Below are 15,957 nucleotides of genomic sequence, written 5' to 3'. Positions count from 1 at the left end.
TGATGGGGAAATTATGGGGTCAGAGAGAAAAAAAACATATTACTTCATTGTTTGGGGTCTGCGGGTCAAGGTATATTTAGAACCTTACCACAAGTGCTAGATGGGGGAGAAATGAATACTTTTGATGAGGCCTTATTACTCATGGAAAGCAGATTCAAACCTACTACTAGTATAGCTTTGAAAAGATTTAAATTTTATACTAGAGAACAAGGTGAAGCTGGGTCCTTTGATGATTTTTTTAACTGCTTTGAGGGCGTTATCAGTGAATTGTAATTTTGGGGTTATGTGTGTTGAAATGATTAGAGACCAGGTTGTGGTGAGTGTAAGAAGTAAAAAAATACAAGAACGTCTATGGGTTATGGGTGATTCAAATTTATAAGATGCCATAATGACAGCTAAATCTTTGGAACAGTCAGAGAAGTCAATACAAGACGCTAATGCTAAAGCCAAGAACGAGTATCAAGAAAGCAAAGTTTGTGAAGTCAAGAATGCTTTTCTCATAAAAATATCAGAGCTGAAAATCGGGGCAATAAAATGATAAGCTGCTTCAGATGTGGAAGTTATAATCATGTAGCATCCTTTGCGGATTGCCCTGCTGTAGGTAAAGAATGTAGTAGGTATGGAAAAATGGGACATTTTGCTTGTGTTCGGAAAGACAAAATAAAGATTTCATGTCTAATAAGGAGAAATCTCCTAGAGTGGGGGAGCGATCTTATGTTAAATGTGTGTGTGGGGTATAAAATGATCAGATGGAAACAGGAATTGTGCTTTCAATCGGTACATATGTTGAAGGAAATGAGGGGGCTAATAGACCTCCAAAGTGTGACGTTCAATTTTTGGGAAGAGCGTTAAATCTCACAGTGGATTCAGGTTCTCCATGGACAATACTCACTGTGGAATATTTATGGGTTTTGTACCTGTTGAAGTGAGTTTTAAAGGGAAGGAAGCGTCCATTAAACTATGTGTGGCAAGTAGCAGTGTTAATGTTTTGGGATGGAAGGATCAATGGAAATTAGGTATTATTCTTGATCCTCGCAGCAAAGACCCTGTTTTAGTGACTGAAGAACAGAAGGGAAAAGGTCCTCATTATGAGGATCCTATTCTAGTGGTGAGTAAACAAAATGATGCTATGGGTATTACGTCGAAGTTTTCTGATGTTTTCACTGACAGTTTAGGAAAGCTTAAAGGGTATGCTCTTTGCATTAAGCTTAAGCAAGGTGCAGTACTTGTCAAACAGAAGCTTAGAAATGTACCTATTGATGTCAGCGATGAACTTGCTTGGATGAGATGTTAAAGGGAGGCATTTTTGAAGAAATTGAATCTTCTGAATGGGTTTCACCCATTGTCTTAGGACGGAAACCGGACAAATCTTTGAGGCTTTGTGTTGATCTTAGGGCATTGAATGCTAACATCATGGTAAATTCACACCCTTTGCCAAACATTAATGAACTGGTGAGTTTGTTAGAAGGTGCAAGTGTGTTTTCTACCTTAGATTTAAGATCCACCTGTCATCAGATTTAACTTACCGAAAACTCCAGGGATTTGACAGCATTCATCACTCAACAGGGTTTGTTTAGAATTAGAAGGATGCTGTTTGGTCTAGCTTCCGTGGCATCTTTTTTCCAAAGAGCTATGTTTCATATGTTTGAAAGTTTTGAACATTTGTCAAATGCATTCAGGATGATATTTTGATCTTTTCAAGAGATGTTTACGAACATCAGAAACATTTGAAAATTGTGTGTGAGGTTTGACAAAATAATGCTCTGGCCCTTAAGGCTTCTAAGTGTAAATTGTTTCAAACCATAGTGGAGTATTTAGGTCATACGCTATCCAAGGAAGGTGTAATTCCAAAACAATCTCTAATTGATGCTATCATGGAGGCACCGGCACCAGACAACAGGGAAAAACTGTTATCGTTTTCTGGTATTTGTGAATATTATAGTTTATCAAGAATTTTGCCACGAAGATGGAACTTTTGAGAGAACTTACTAGGAAGAACGTAGAGTTTAATTGGACAGAATAACAACAGAGTGCATTTGAGAAGATTAAGAAAGAAATGAGGGAAGCACCTACATTGAAGCCTTTTCATGTGAACAAGACATGCATCATTACTGTAGATGTGCGTCCGTATGGCCTTGGAAGTGTTCTATTGCAATGTAGTGGTAAAGAGGAATGGAATGTTGCTTTTTGCTTTTGCTTCCCCTACCCTAAATGTCACTGAAAGACGTTGTGCAGTTATAGAAAAGAGTTACTGGCATGTGTGTGGGCAGTAGAGTATTTTCGCAATTACATTTTGTGATCTCATTTTAAAATAAGGTCCTTTTGTGGGACTTTTCTCACCGGGTTGAGGTAGAAATGCCACTGCTCGTATTGCGCGGTTAATGTCAAGGTTACAGGAATATAGTTTTGTTGTGGAGTATGTTCCAGGGAAAAAAAATGTCACTGCAGACCTTCTGTCAAGGTTACTGTGTGGTAAGATTGAGGAGGCTATTTGTCTACAGGAAACTAAGATAATGGTGAATGTCACAGAATTGGTTCTTGGTAAATTCGAGTTCATCACAGAGGAAATTTGGGTAGATGCCATGGAAAAGGATATACTATTAGGCGCAGTCATACAGCTTCTCAAAGAAGGTTGGCCGCCACGTAGGGAAATTTCTGTTGAATTGTCTCCATGCTGGAAGATTTAGGAAAGTTTCGAGATTGAAGGGGGGATGTTGTTTAAAGATGGGAAGAGTATACCTCCTGTTGGTCTGAGAGATCACATCTTATCTGTGGTGCATGCAGGGCATTTAGGTATCTCGTCCATGAAAAGATGAATAAGAACAGTATTTTGGTGGCCTGGTCCGGATAGGGTTGTTGACAGGGTAGTTAGAGAGTGTGAAACCTGCACTAATAGTGAGAAGATGTTGAAAGTGACACCTGCACCTTTAATTCCTGTCAAGTGGCTGAAAATTTCCTTGTCAAAAGGTAGGTTTGGATATTTCTGGACCTTTCCATTTTTTACCACAGGATTGTAGATTTGCCATTGGTTTGATAGATTATCATTCCAAGTGGCATGAAGTAAAGCTTGTACCTAAAATCAACACTACATATGTAATTGAGTTTTTAAAATAACTTTTTGCCAGATAAGGATATCCGGAGGTCCTAGTTACGGACCATGGAGTACAGTTAAAGTCAGTGGAAATGAAATGTTTTCCTAAATGTTCCAACATCCGCCATGCTACTACTGCTTTATATGAACCTCAAAATGAAGGTCAAGTAGAGAGATTCAACTGTATTTTGAAGCAGGACATATTGTGGGCTCCAGTAGAACGCGGCCAGCCATATTATGACCAGAAATACGGCTTGGCAGTGTTCTGCTGGTGAGGTGCTGGTGGCGGTAGCAGTGCCCCTTCCTGTTCCCTGCTGGACGACCTCCTCGCCGGACAAAGTAAGTCGGGCGTCCGACAGGGGAGGGGGGTGAGAGGGTGGCGGGTGTTGTGTGTGTTTGTCTGTGTGCATGAATGTGTGAGTGTGAATGTGTCTTTGAGTGTTGTGGTGTATGTGTGGTTGTATGCGTGTGAGTGAATGTGTGTAAGAATGGTGAAGTGAGTGCGTGTCTGCATGTCAGTGTGATTGTGTGTAAAAATGTGTGTGAGTATGTCTGGAAGTATGTGTGTATGAATGCATGTATGCCAGTGTGTGTATGAATGCATGTATGCCAGTGTGTGTATGAATGTGTGTATGCCAGTGTAAGTGAATGGGTGTATGCATGGTGTGTGTGGGTGTCTGTGTGGGTGTCTTCGGGTGTGTGCGTGTTTGGGGGTGTGTGCGTGTATGAGGATGGGGGTGTGCATGTATCAGAGGGTGTGGGGGGTGAATGTATCGGAGGGGGTGAGTGAGTGGATTGGAGAGGGTTGGGGGGTTAGTTTGTGTTTTGGGGGGTTGGGGGTTAGTGTGTGTATGGGGGGGTGGGTGAGGGAGCCGGGGGTTGGGGGAGCCGCTTACCGGTGACAGGGAAGGAATTCCCTATCACTAGTAGGGCCTACCGCCATGGTTTTCAGGGCGTTGCTAACACCACGAAAACCATGGTGGTAGGCTGACTCATAATGCCATGGGCGGAACTATGTTGGCCGCCGGGCTGGAGATAGATATCTCCGGCCCCATGGCTCATACCTCCATTGCGGTATGAGTGGAGACGTGGCGGGTTGGCTGTAGCCAACCCACCAATCTCATAATGTGGCAGTATGTACCGCCCTCCTGTTGGCGGGAATACCGCCACATTAACCCTGACGGTCAGAAGACCACCAGGGTCATAATGGGGGCCTAAGTTTGGTAAACCTATACAGGTGGTCAAAGTGAATCGTAATAGTGTAGTCACTCAAGATGGAAGAGTGTGGAATGTTAGGAGAGTGGTTTAAAGAAAAAGTTACTTTAAGTGTATATTCCAAATTGTCTGTTATATTTTGGTTTTGTATTTCCAAGTGCTATATATATATATATATATATATATATTATTGTTTGTAGTTTTCCATTTGTTTTTTTTTTGTTTTACGTTGTTTGGTCTCTACTTTATTTCATTTTCATTTTTTTTCTTCTCTTATGAAGGGAGATGTGTTGCATTCTAGTACTGTGCCTTTTATTTCTATGTATTATCTTTTAACTGGGACATGCGCTGCCAGTTGATTATGTAGATTCTGTTTGGAACTCTGGGGTAGACTGGATTGAGATGCCGGATTGTCCAGTCGTGTTCTTGCTGTTCCCAATAAATCGGTGGAAGTTTTTATTGTGGACTTATTACTTAACACCCCCTGTTTAGCAGCTACAGTGGGTGGGGTTTTGATGGGCCTCTTCTGTCTGCATCTCGGCAAAGGCTCATAATTAACTGGAAAGGGTTAAAAGGTGAGTGATTAGATGGATGATGGATGGATGTCTGAGTGAAATGGTGGATGGGTGAGTGTGAATGAAGGGGTGGATGGATAGATGCATGGATGAATGAGTGAAAGGATGTATTTAAAGATGGATGAGCGAAAGGGAGGACGGAAGAATGATTGGATGGGTGGATGGATGATGAGAGGATGGATGGATCAGTGAGAGAAAGGCCTGATGGATAGGTTGAAAGGGTGGACTGGTGGATGACTGAATGGATGGATGGGTGTGTGAAAGGTTGCATGGACGACGAGAGGAAAGATGGATCAGTGAGTGAGAGGCTGGACGCATAGGTTGAAAGGGTGGGTTGAGGGGAAGGATGGATGGATGAGTGAAAGGATAGATATGTTTGATGGATAGGTTTGAAGATAGATGGATAGTTTTGCATATAGATGGGCGGACGTATAGTTCAATATTTTAGACCATGAAGCCATTGCTCTGAAGCTGAAGTCATAACAACACTCATGTGGACACAAAATAGTTGTATTATGTGAAGAAAAGGTTTGCAAGCTGCTTGAATTTAAATAAGCAAAAGCAGACATGCTGGTGGACTCAGAATGCATCAAAGCATCTTGTCGAATATACAAATTGAAGTTATCTGGCGCATGAGAGCAATTCCCTTGATGGGTATCTGTTGGCAATCAACCATGTAACTGGCAACCTGCATCTTCTTCCTGATTGGATAAACCAGACACAGTGTCAGTGGGCGGTTCCTGGTGTTAACAGGGCATTGATTGTCAAGAAGATTAAAATAATTAAGTAAGGATAATTTATGTACCTCAGTGCTCTCTTTCTTCATCTGCGATCCTATCATCTTTGTTTTGGTCGCACTTGGCAGATTTCAGCCACTAAATAATGCAAAAACGTTCTGTCTGGAACAAAAAACCAGCTCCCACACCTCACCTTCCACTCTGTCCTTAGCGCACTCTACGTTACTTTGTACTGTCTTGCGTCTGTGAGCTTTGCGATCTGTTCGGCAAGTGGCAATGGCCCCCCTCCTCGGCAAGCAGTAACACCAGGGCATGGGGTCCTTAGGTGTCCTGGCAATCAACAAGGTAGCCCCCTTGCAGGAAGAAAGTGTCCAAAAAGTGCACCGCGCAGTACACAGCAGTAAGGTTTGGAAGTCATGAAGACACAAAGCGTGAAGCCTTGAGAAAGTTCGAAACCAGACGAAACACGTCTCACAGTATTAATGGAGTGTGAAAGAAAAAATACCTTGTTCAAGTGTATTTCAACCCAGAAAATAGAAATTAATTTACAAATATGTGAACAGGTTGTATCCTAATGTTTTTGAATATTTCAATTTGTTGCTACCTAGAAGTACTAAATTGGTTGTACTAAGTGAGTCTCTAAACTGAGCACCATCTCTGAGCACAGTTGTTCCTGCGCTCTGATGCACTGAAATTTGAAAGGTGCAATTGGACCATGCAAATACAAAAGTCTCAGATAGAGTTTGGCGGACAGGGTACCTCATCGTAGATGCAACAGAGTACCCTTTCAGCCGAACTGACAGCCCGCCGCCAACATTGGAGTCGGGCGGGCGGAAAGTAGTCGTTGATGGAGCCTCCGTTGGCCTCATTTGGTGGAATACTTCTCATGGTGGCCCGATGGAGCAGGGATCATCGATGAAAGGGCTTCACACCATCCACCTCATTTATAGTGAATGGTGTAAAGGCTTCTTTCCCTCTCTGTCGCCACCAGGAAAAACCTGCAGGCAAGAAACAAGAAAATAAACTAAAATGACCCCCTACATCCTGGGTGAAAACTTATTTTTTTATTTTACAAAACAAACTCCCACTTTAGGAGAAAACCCCAAAACTTTAGAAAAATGTCACGGGAGGCCATGATGGTTGACAGTGTCATCTGTCAGACTTTTCCTACATTGACAGGAACCACCATGAGAGTTCACGCAAGGCTGGCGGACAACTCAAAATTTGTCAGGCGAAGGTCCTTCGAGATGGGTGAGGTGTTGTCCTCCGTCATCCCAACAGATTTAGCTCCGACTGCCAAACTCTAAATTGGTCCCAAAGTCTTTGACTGTGGAGTCAGCAGGGTAGTGCCGGCTACTGCACCCGCTGAAGTTCCTTGACCACGGATGCATCACATTACCTCTCTCTTACCCAGAATAAATGCTAAACTCAAGAGCGCTCAGAAGGTGCTTCCTGATATTTTGTACCTATGTGTGAACCAGACGTGCACTTTCACTTGTGCCTCATGTAGTTCTTTCCTCCTTTCCACACAGGTATGATTACCAGGAACTATTGCACAATTCAAGTTTCTGCTTGGTTCCACGAGGCAGGAGGCTGGGATCCTTCCGATTTCTGGAAGCGCTGCAGGTGAGTGTGATCTCTGCTTGTCCCAAGTAGATCACCCCTTTCCATCCTAGATCCAAGACCCTGTACTTGCCTTAAACCTCTGGTTTCCTTTCCACAGGTACTTGTACATTACGCCCTTAGATACATGACTCCAAATGTGTTCTAACCAAGTAAGGTAGCTGAAATAAATGCAATCATAGAGACCGAGAGCCATAACTCATGCTTCTCTAAAGATAGTAGTAAGTGAAAAGAAATCACTATTTGTACTATGATGCTATTTGAAGCTACCTGTTGCCCAAGGGTACCTGATATGAATAACCAAGGCAAGTTGCAATTAGATCTGGTTTTCAGTGGATACAGCTTAAAATATTGTACAGAGCCTATTATACTCGCAAGATGGATAAGATAGAAGCAGACTGATGCCAAAGAGGGTGTAGACGAAAAAGGCACACTCATACATTTGTTGTTGGAATGCCAGCAGCCACAGCATTTTTGGCCCGGGACACACCAAATGTAGCAAGAGACATTGGCTCAGAGTGGGAAGTAACCAAATCAGAAGTGTTCTTGTGGATTTGAGGAGATCAAAGAAAACTGAGGTATACCCTACTACTCTGTAATATTGCCCTCAAAGTGGCCAAAAGGCATGTGGTTACACTTTGGGGGAGTGAAGAAATACAGAATGTGTGACAATGGGTCAAAAACATGAACTGGTTTATGCAGGCCAAAGAGGTGGTCTAAAGGGCAAGAAACTGCAGACAGACATTTGAAAAGTTATGAGGGGATATGGTAGGAAATTCAAGAACATGATTAATCAAGTGATGCACAATTCAGGTAGACTGGAGTTGCTTGCAGAAACAGGGGCGTGCAAATCCCAGCCACATTCCATGACAAATGTTAAGAGTGTGTCTGTCTAACTAACTTATTGGTAGTGAATTACAACAGTTTGTGTCACTTGAAACAGTATTACCAACAACTCATACTTTCTTGAGTGATATATCCCATGATTTCACAGATGCCATATTCATGTATATGTTATTTATTCTTATACTTATGCCCGTTGGTAAGTATTGTTATAGTAATACAAATGTTATTTAAAAGAAAAGAGGGGTACCTGACATGGAGAAAAATGTTTCACCCAAAGTCTAACTTGGCATGTACTCACACAACATAGCAAGGTTCATGGTCTCATTACATAACTGTTAGTAATCCAAGCACTGCTTCTTGCTGCAATCTTAGGTAACAAGTCAGTTTTATTGGTCCATAAATTCTTCATAACATTTTTATTGCCATCCTCAATATAGTACTTTCTACCTTCTGCCATGGCATGTTGGTCTCCTTGAACTCCTCTTCAAGGATTGAAGACATTCATTGATAGCATCATTTCACTTTTACATTTGTAATGGTTATGAAGTCATATGGCTGCTCAGAAGCTCTTTCACTTAGTTAATTTTGTAGATTTAAACTTACCTATTTGGTAAACCATAAATCATGCAAGTCATTTAAGTTCAGTTCAGCTCAACAATCTTTCTGTTTTATGTGTAATATATTTACTTTCATTGTAACAATGTTTGTCCTGGACACATTAAAAAGTTTTCTCAATAAAAAATGATGTTTTTAAATAATTTCTTAACCTCTTAGCTGCTGGGCCTTTCCCCCCCCCCCCGTGCTGAGCCCTTTTTTGGCTGTTTGGGGTAGTTCGCGCTTAGGCCTTCATAACTTTTTGTCCACATAAGCTACCCACGCCAAATTTGTGTCCTTTTTTTCCAACATCCTAGGGATTCTAATGGTACCCAGAGCTTGTGGTTTCCCCTGGAGGAGACCAAGAAAATATCCAAAATACAGTGAAAATTTCGTTTTTTCCAAATAAATGGGAAAAAAGGGCTGCCGAAGAAGGCTTGTGGTTTTTTCCCTGAAAATGCCATCAACAAAGGGTTTCTGGTGCTGAAATCACTATCTTCCCACCTTTTAGGAACGGGCAGACTTGAATCAGAAAACCACATTTTTCAACACAAATTTGGCATTTTACTGGGACATACCCCAGTTTTACTATTTTTGGTGCTTTCAGCCTCCTTCCAGTTAGTGACAGGAATGGGTGTGAAACCAATGCTGGATCCCGGAAAGCTAAACATTTCTGAAAATTAGACACAATTCTGAATTCAGCAAGGGGTCATTTGTGTAGATCCTACAAGGTTTTCCTACAGAAAATAACAGCTGAAATAAACAAATATTGAAATTGAGCTGAAAACAACAGCCATTTTTTCTTTCTGTTTTACTCTGTAACTTTTTCCTGCGATGTCAGATTTCTGAAAGCAATATACCGTTTTGTCTGCTGGACTCTTCTGGTTGCGGAGATATAAAGGGCTTGTAGGTTCATCAAGAACCCTAGGTACCCAGAGCCAATAAATGAGCTGCACCCTGCAGTTGGTTTTCATTCTAAACTGGGTATACAGCAATTCATTTGCTGAAATATGAAGAGTGAAAAATAGGTATCAAGAAAACCTTTGCATTTCCAAAATGGGCTCAAGATAAGGTTTTGAGGAGCAGTGGTTATTTGCACATCTCTGAATTCCGAGGTGCCCATACCAGCATGTGAATTGCAGGGCATTTCTCAAATAGACGTCTTTTTTACACACTCTCTTATGTTTGGAAGGAAAAAATGTAGAGAAAGATAAGGGGCAATAACACTTGTTTTGCTATTCTATGTTCCCCCAAGTCTCCAGATAAAAATGATACCTCACTTGTGTGGGTAGGCCTAGCGCCCGCAACAGGAAATGCCCCAAAACACAACGTGGACACATCCCATTTTTTTGACAGAAAACAGAGCTGTTTTTTGCAAAGTGCCTAGCTGTGGATTTTGGCCTCTAGCTCAGCCGGCACCTAGGGAAACCTACCAACCCTATGCATTTTTAAAAACAAGAGACCTAGGGGAATCCAAGATGGGGTGACTTGTGGGGTTCTGACCAGGTTCTGTTACCCAGAATTCTTTACAAACCTCAAAACGTGGCTAAAAAAAACACGTTTGCCTCTCATTTCGGTGACAGCAAGTTCGGGAATCTGAAAGGAGCCACAAATGTACTTCCACCCAGCGTTCCCCCAAGTCTCCCGATAAAAATGATACCTCACTTGTGTGGGTAGGCCTAGCGCCCGCAACAGGAAATGCCCCAAAACACAACGTGGACACATCACATTTTTTGACAGAATACAGAGCTGTTTTTTGCAAAGTGCCTACCTGTAGATTTTGGCCTCTAGCTCAGCCGGCACATAGGGAAACCTACCAAACCTGTGCATTTTTTAAAACTAGAGACCTAGGGGAATCCAAGATGGGATGACTTGTGGGGCTCTGACCAGGTTCTGTTACCCAGAATCCTTTGCAAACCTCAAAACGTGGCTAAAAAAACATGTTTTCCTCACATTTCAGTGACAGAAAGTTCTGAAATCTGAGAGGAGGCACAAATTTCCTTCCACCCAGCGTTCCCCTAAGTCTCCCGATAAAAATGATACCTCACTTATGTGGGTAGGCCTAGCGCCCGCGACAGGAAATGCCCCAAAACACAATGTGGACACATCACATTTTTTGGCAGAATACAGAGCTGTTTTTTGCAAAGTGCCTACCTGTAGATTTTGGCCTCTAGCTCAGCCGGCACATAGGGAAACCTACCAAACCTTTGCATTTATGAAAACTAGAGACCTAGGGAAATCCAAGATGGGGTGACTTGTGGGGCTCTTACCAGGTTCTGTTACCCATAATCCTTTGCAAACCTCAAAACGTGGCTAAAAAAACACGTTTTCCTCACATTTCAGTGACAGAAAGTTCTGAAATCCCGGAGGAGCCACAAATTTCCTTCCACTCAGAGTTACCACAAGTCTCCCGATGAAAATGATACCTCACTTGTGTGGGTAGGCCTAGCGCCCGCGACAGGAAATGCCCCAAAACACAACATGGACACATCCCATTTTTTGACAGAAAACACAGCTGTTTTTTGCAAAGTGCCTGCCTGTAGATTTTGGCCTCTAGCTCAGCCGGCACCTAGGGAAACCTACCAAACCTGTGCATTTTTGAAAACTAGAGACCTAGGGGAATCCAAGATGGGGTGACTTGTGGGGCTCTGACCAGGTTCTGTTACCCAGAATCCTTTGCAAACCTCAAAAAGTGGCTAAAAAAACACGTTTGCCTCACATTTCGCTGACAGAAAGTTCTGGAATCTGAGAGGAGCCACAAATTTCCTTCCACCCAGAGTTCCCCCAAGTCTCCCGATAAAAATGATACCTCACTTGGTTGGGTAGGCCTGGCGCCCGCGACAGGAAATGCCCCAAAACACAACGTGGACACATCAGATTTTTTCATAGAAAACATTGCATACCTGTGGATTTTGGCCTCTAGCTCAGCCGGCACCTGGGGAAACCTAGCAAACCAGCGCATGTTTGAAAACTAGAAACCCAGGGGAATCCAAGATGAGGTGACTTGTGGGGCTCTGACCAGGTTCTGTTACCCAGAATCCTTTGCAAACCTCAAAATGTGGCTAAAATAACACGTTTTCCTCACATTTCGGTGACAGAAAGTTCTGGAATCTGAGAGGAGCCACAAATTTCCTTCCACCCAGCGTTCCCCCAAGTCTCCCGATAAAAATGATACCTCACTTGTGTGGGTAGGCCTGGTGCCCGCGACAGGAATAGATCACACAACGGTCAATGTTGGTCCTTACATGAGGCAGCTGTTGACCCTGGGGTGATCCATTCCTGACGCAGGCACTAGGTGTAGGCACTCAAGTGGGGTAGTGTTTTTATCAGGACAGGTGAGGAGTCACTGAGTGGTAGGAATTTTGTGGATCCCAGCATATTCCTGTAGTTTGTGTGACAGAAATGCGAGAAAAATAGAGTTTGTATTCAACATTTCAGCTTTGCAGGGTATTCTGGGTAAGAAAACTTTGGGGAATCCACACAAGTCACACCTCTGTGGACTCCCCCGAATGTCTAGTTTCCAGAAATGTTTGGGTTTAGTGTGTTTCTCTATATGGCCGCCGAACCCAGGACCAAAAACACAGGTGCCTGCCTTACAAAACCAGTTTGTTTTGCCATAGATAATTTTGATGTCTCCACAATACGATTTGGGTGGTGGAATTTGGGCTGAACTAAATTGGGGAGCTCCCAAGAGAGCACTCTCTCTCTGCTTGCCGCTGCATTCACCTGCTCTCTGGGTTGGGCTAACCCACTATTACCCAGTTGCACAAACAGCTTGCGAAGGGACAGCAGGACTGTCCTCATCACCTCCCTCATAATGTACTGGAAGAGGAGTTATCGAATGGGACTCCTCTGACTGAAAAATCACTCCCAGAGTCTGCGCCATTGTCCTATCCCTCAGATGCTGTCTCAGTATCTGATGTCTCAGTCTCTGATCCTATGTCAGGGCAGTCCTCTATAACCCGAGTGCAGGCAGCAGTCATCCATCAAGATGCCATCTCTGCTATTGGCTAAACTGTTGGTCTAAAACACTAGCCTACGTAGACAGTCACAAAATCGATGGTGTGTGTGAGATACGTGCAACAGTAGAGGCCACCTTACCTGCGCTTCTTCCCTCAATCAGCACGTTCTTTCAAGACACTCAAAAAACACCTTGTCACATACCATTCGTCACAGTCTTTAGCACCTCCTGCGCCCAGTCCAACAATCATTATTGGTGCTCCCACTCCCTCCTCGGATTCCCTCATTACCACCCAGCAAAAGTGCCCTTCATCTCTCCATAGCCGCCCTCCACCCCGCTCATACATTTCATTGGTATTATAGCACAGGTAATGGCTGACTTTATTAATGTACTCAGCTATTTACATAAAATACAGATTTGCTCTTTGCAGTAGGCATATAAACCTTCTGCGCTTCTTTATGGCACTAAAACTGCCACTAGACAAGTCTGACCCTTTTCCCTCCAGGGAAACCACACACATATTGACAAAAGTGATATATATATGACAGCCAACCACCTGAAACTCAACTCAAGCAAAACCGAAATAATCCTCTTTGGCCCACACAAAAACACCTGGGACCCCTCATGGTGGCCCACCACGCTAGGCCCTGCACCCACCCCCACCAACCACACACACAACCTCGGCATCATCCTAGACTCCTCCCTCTCGATGACCCAACAAATCAACGCTCTCACCTCCTCATGCTTCAACACACTCCGTATACTGAAAAAAACATTCAAATGGATCCCCACAGAGACCAGAAAAACTGTCACTCATGCACTCATCAGCAGCAGACTTGATTACGGAAACGCCCTCTACGCCGGCACCACTCTAAAACTCAAGCGCAAACTACAGGCATCGAGAACTCAGCAGCACGACTCATCCTCAACCTCCCCCGACACGAACACATCTCTCCACACCTCAAATCCCTCCACTTGCTCCCCATTGACAAAAGGATCACCTTCAAGATCCTCATCCTCGCACACAAATCACTCCACAACACAGGCCCTGCCTACCTCAACGAGAGTCACCTTCCACACCCCCACACGAAACCTCCGCTCAGCTGACCTCTCTCTCGCCTCTGTCCCCCGTATCAAACACACCATCACCGGGGGCAGATCCTTCTCCTACCTTGCACCCAAAACCTGGAACGCCTTCCCAACCCACCTTCGCAAGACCCAAAACCTACTTCTTTTCAGGAAGGGCCTCAAAACCTGGCTTTTCAAACAGTGAACCTCCCAGCCCCTTTCCCTCCCCCCGTCCCCACAGCGCCTTGAGACCCTCACGGGTGAGTAGCGCGCTTTATAAATCTCTTTGATTGATTGATTGATATATATATATAGATCTATCTATATATATATATATATATCTATCTACATAGATATATCTGTAGATATAGGCTAGGCTAGGAATATGGTTGACAGCTCCTGATGGTGTAGACATACTCATTCCTCTTATCCTGAAGTTTTGCTGTCCGAATATGTAGTCCTACCTTTTTAGTGGGAACCATATAGCAAACATACTTTGGGACACTCATCCAGTAAAGCTGCAACTCAAGTCTAAGACTGATGTAGACGGGAGAGTAAAGGAGAAAGCTCTGGAAACCAAGAAAAAGCAGAAAGCTTGATAGAAAACCAGGACTGGATGTTCTCCCTAGCAGGAGTCCAGAAGGGATGGTAATATTCAGAAGGACTGTGAAAACATTAGAAGGCCGAATCATTATCAGTTTAGTGATAGTCGCTGGACCCATTCATCGCGGGACTCTGGGGACAGAAGATGTTCAGAAAAAAACAAAAGGAACAGCAAAGTCAGCATCACAGGAAAGATGAGTATGCACGTCAGAGGAGTGAGAAAGGACAATAACGCAACACTGAACCTAGCATAAAGAAGGTAGAGAAAGATTCAGAGTCAAATGCTCATTAGAGGAAGAAGGAAGTAGCTGTTTGCCACAAAGAAGCATGCATCTGAACATCTGAGTGCTTCTGAAGAGTGGGACCTGGGCAGTAGCACATCTCAACAGTGAAGAAGAAGTAATCATAGTTTACCAGACTAACACATTCAGCTAGAGCACCAGATCTCAAAGAATATCTGTGCATGACTCCAAATAAAGAATATATTCAGCGGGCTCTGGGGTATGCCACACACAACCCTTTATCACCGACCCACAGGTGCTGAGAAAGAGACAGAAGCAGGGAACTAACATAAAAGGAATGGGAGATAGTGCTCATATACCCAAGAAAACTGTCACGCAATGCTGTTTTCAGTACATACAACATAACATCCTACATAGGGCTTGCCTCAGCCCGGCAAGTCTCCACAGAATGTCTAGGTCTGCATCTGACTGTCCCCGGTGCCAGGGGCCGGGTCTGCCATGGAACATGTGTTTTGAAGGGCTAGCAGCCCTGTGGGAAGAAAGTGGAAATGTGACAACAAAGGTGAAGGTATGTTAGAAATGGGATTCCTGGTTAGCTGTGGCATGAACCTAGGCCAGGTAAGAACCACCACTCTAGCCAGGGTAAACTAAATACACACTTAGAGATAACCTGTGCTCACCCTCTGGTAGCTTGCCACAGAGCAGTGAGGCCTATCTAAAGAGGCAATGTGTAAAGGACTTGTGCAATACACACACACACACAAAGACACACACAGTAACACAATGACAACGCCACAAAAAGACTCCACACAGGTTTACAAAAATACAGACTAAAACCAGACCAGAACAACAAAAATCCAATCAGTAGAAGTTGAGATATGAATTTTTAAAAGAATAAACTAAAAATAGTGCTTAGAAGTCACAAGCGGTCAAAAGGTTACTTGAAGTTGCGAGGGACCAGTGCAAATCCAAAGTTCAGGCTGACCGTGATGGAGGTTAGGTCAGCTGAGAAAGTACCTTGTATGGAGCAAAGCAGCAATGCTGAGGGCATAATGCGTCAGTATTTTTCACTCCGCTGGGTCACTACATCGTTGTTGGGTGCCGTAGAGAAGAATACAATTCATCGTAGTCTAGTGGCACAGACCGTCCTCATCAGGCTGCGCATGCTGTGAATCTGCTTTCGTTGAACATCCTTTTTGTCGGCATAGAAGGGGCGATGCGTCGGTTCAAACCAGCACAATGGTGATGTTGCGTTGGTTTTTGCGGACTTTGGGTACGGAGCTCACTTCTGCGGCCAAAGTCTCTAGAGTAGGACTCACAGATGGCAGCCTCCGGCAGCACCAGGAGACTTGCAAGCAGTCTTTGATGTCCCTGAGACCGCAGAAGAACAGGGGACAAGCCA

General features: G+C 43.7%; 1 protein-coding gene across 1 annotated transcript in view; it reads left to right on the top strand.

Moving 5' to 3' along the window:
* The window catches only part of LOC138295359 (exostosin-1-like), an 854,232-nt gene that overhangs the window by 738,687 nt on the left and 99,588 nt on the right, over window positions 1-15,957 (top strand). Inside the window, exon 2 of the mRNA XM_069233599.1 lies at window positions 7,151-7,244. Coding sequence (XP_069089700.1) covers window positions 7,151-7,244 — 94 coding nt within the window. The remainder of the gene's footprint in view (window positions 1-7,150; window positions 7,245-15,957) is intronic.

Source organism: Pleurodeles waltl, chromosome 5, assembly GCF_031143425.1.
Source record: "Pleurodeles waltl isolate 20211129_DDA chromosome 5, aPleWal1.hap1.20221129, whole genome shotgun sequence".
Classification (NCBI taxonomy): Eukaryota; Metazoa; Chordata; class Amphibia; order Caudata; family Salamandridae; genus Pleurodeles; species Pleurodeles waltl.
This window is presented reverse-complemented; position numbering and strand designations above follow the sequence as displayed.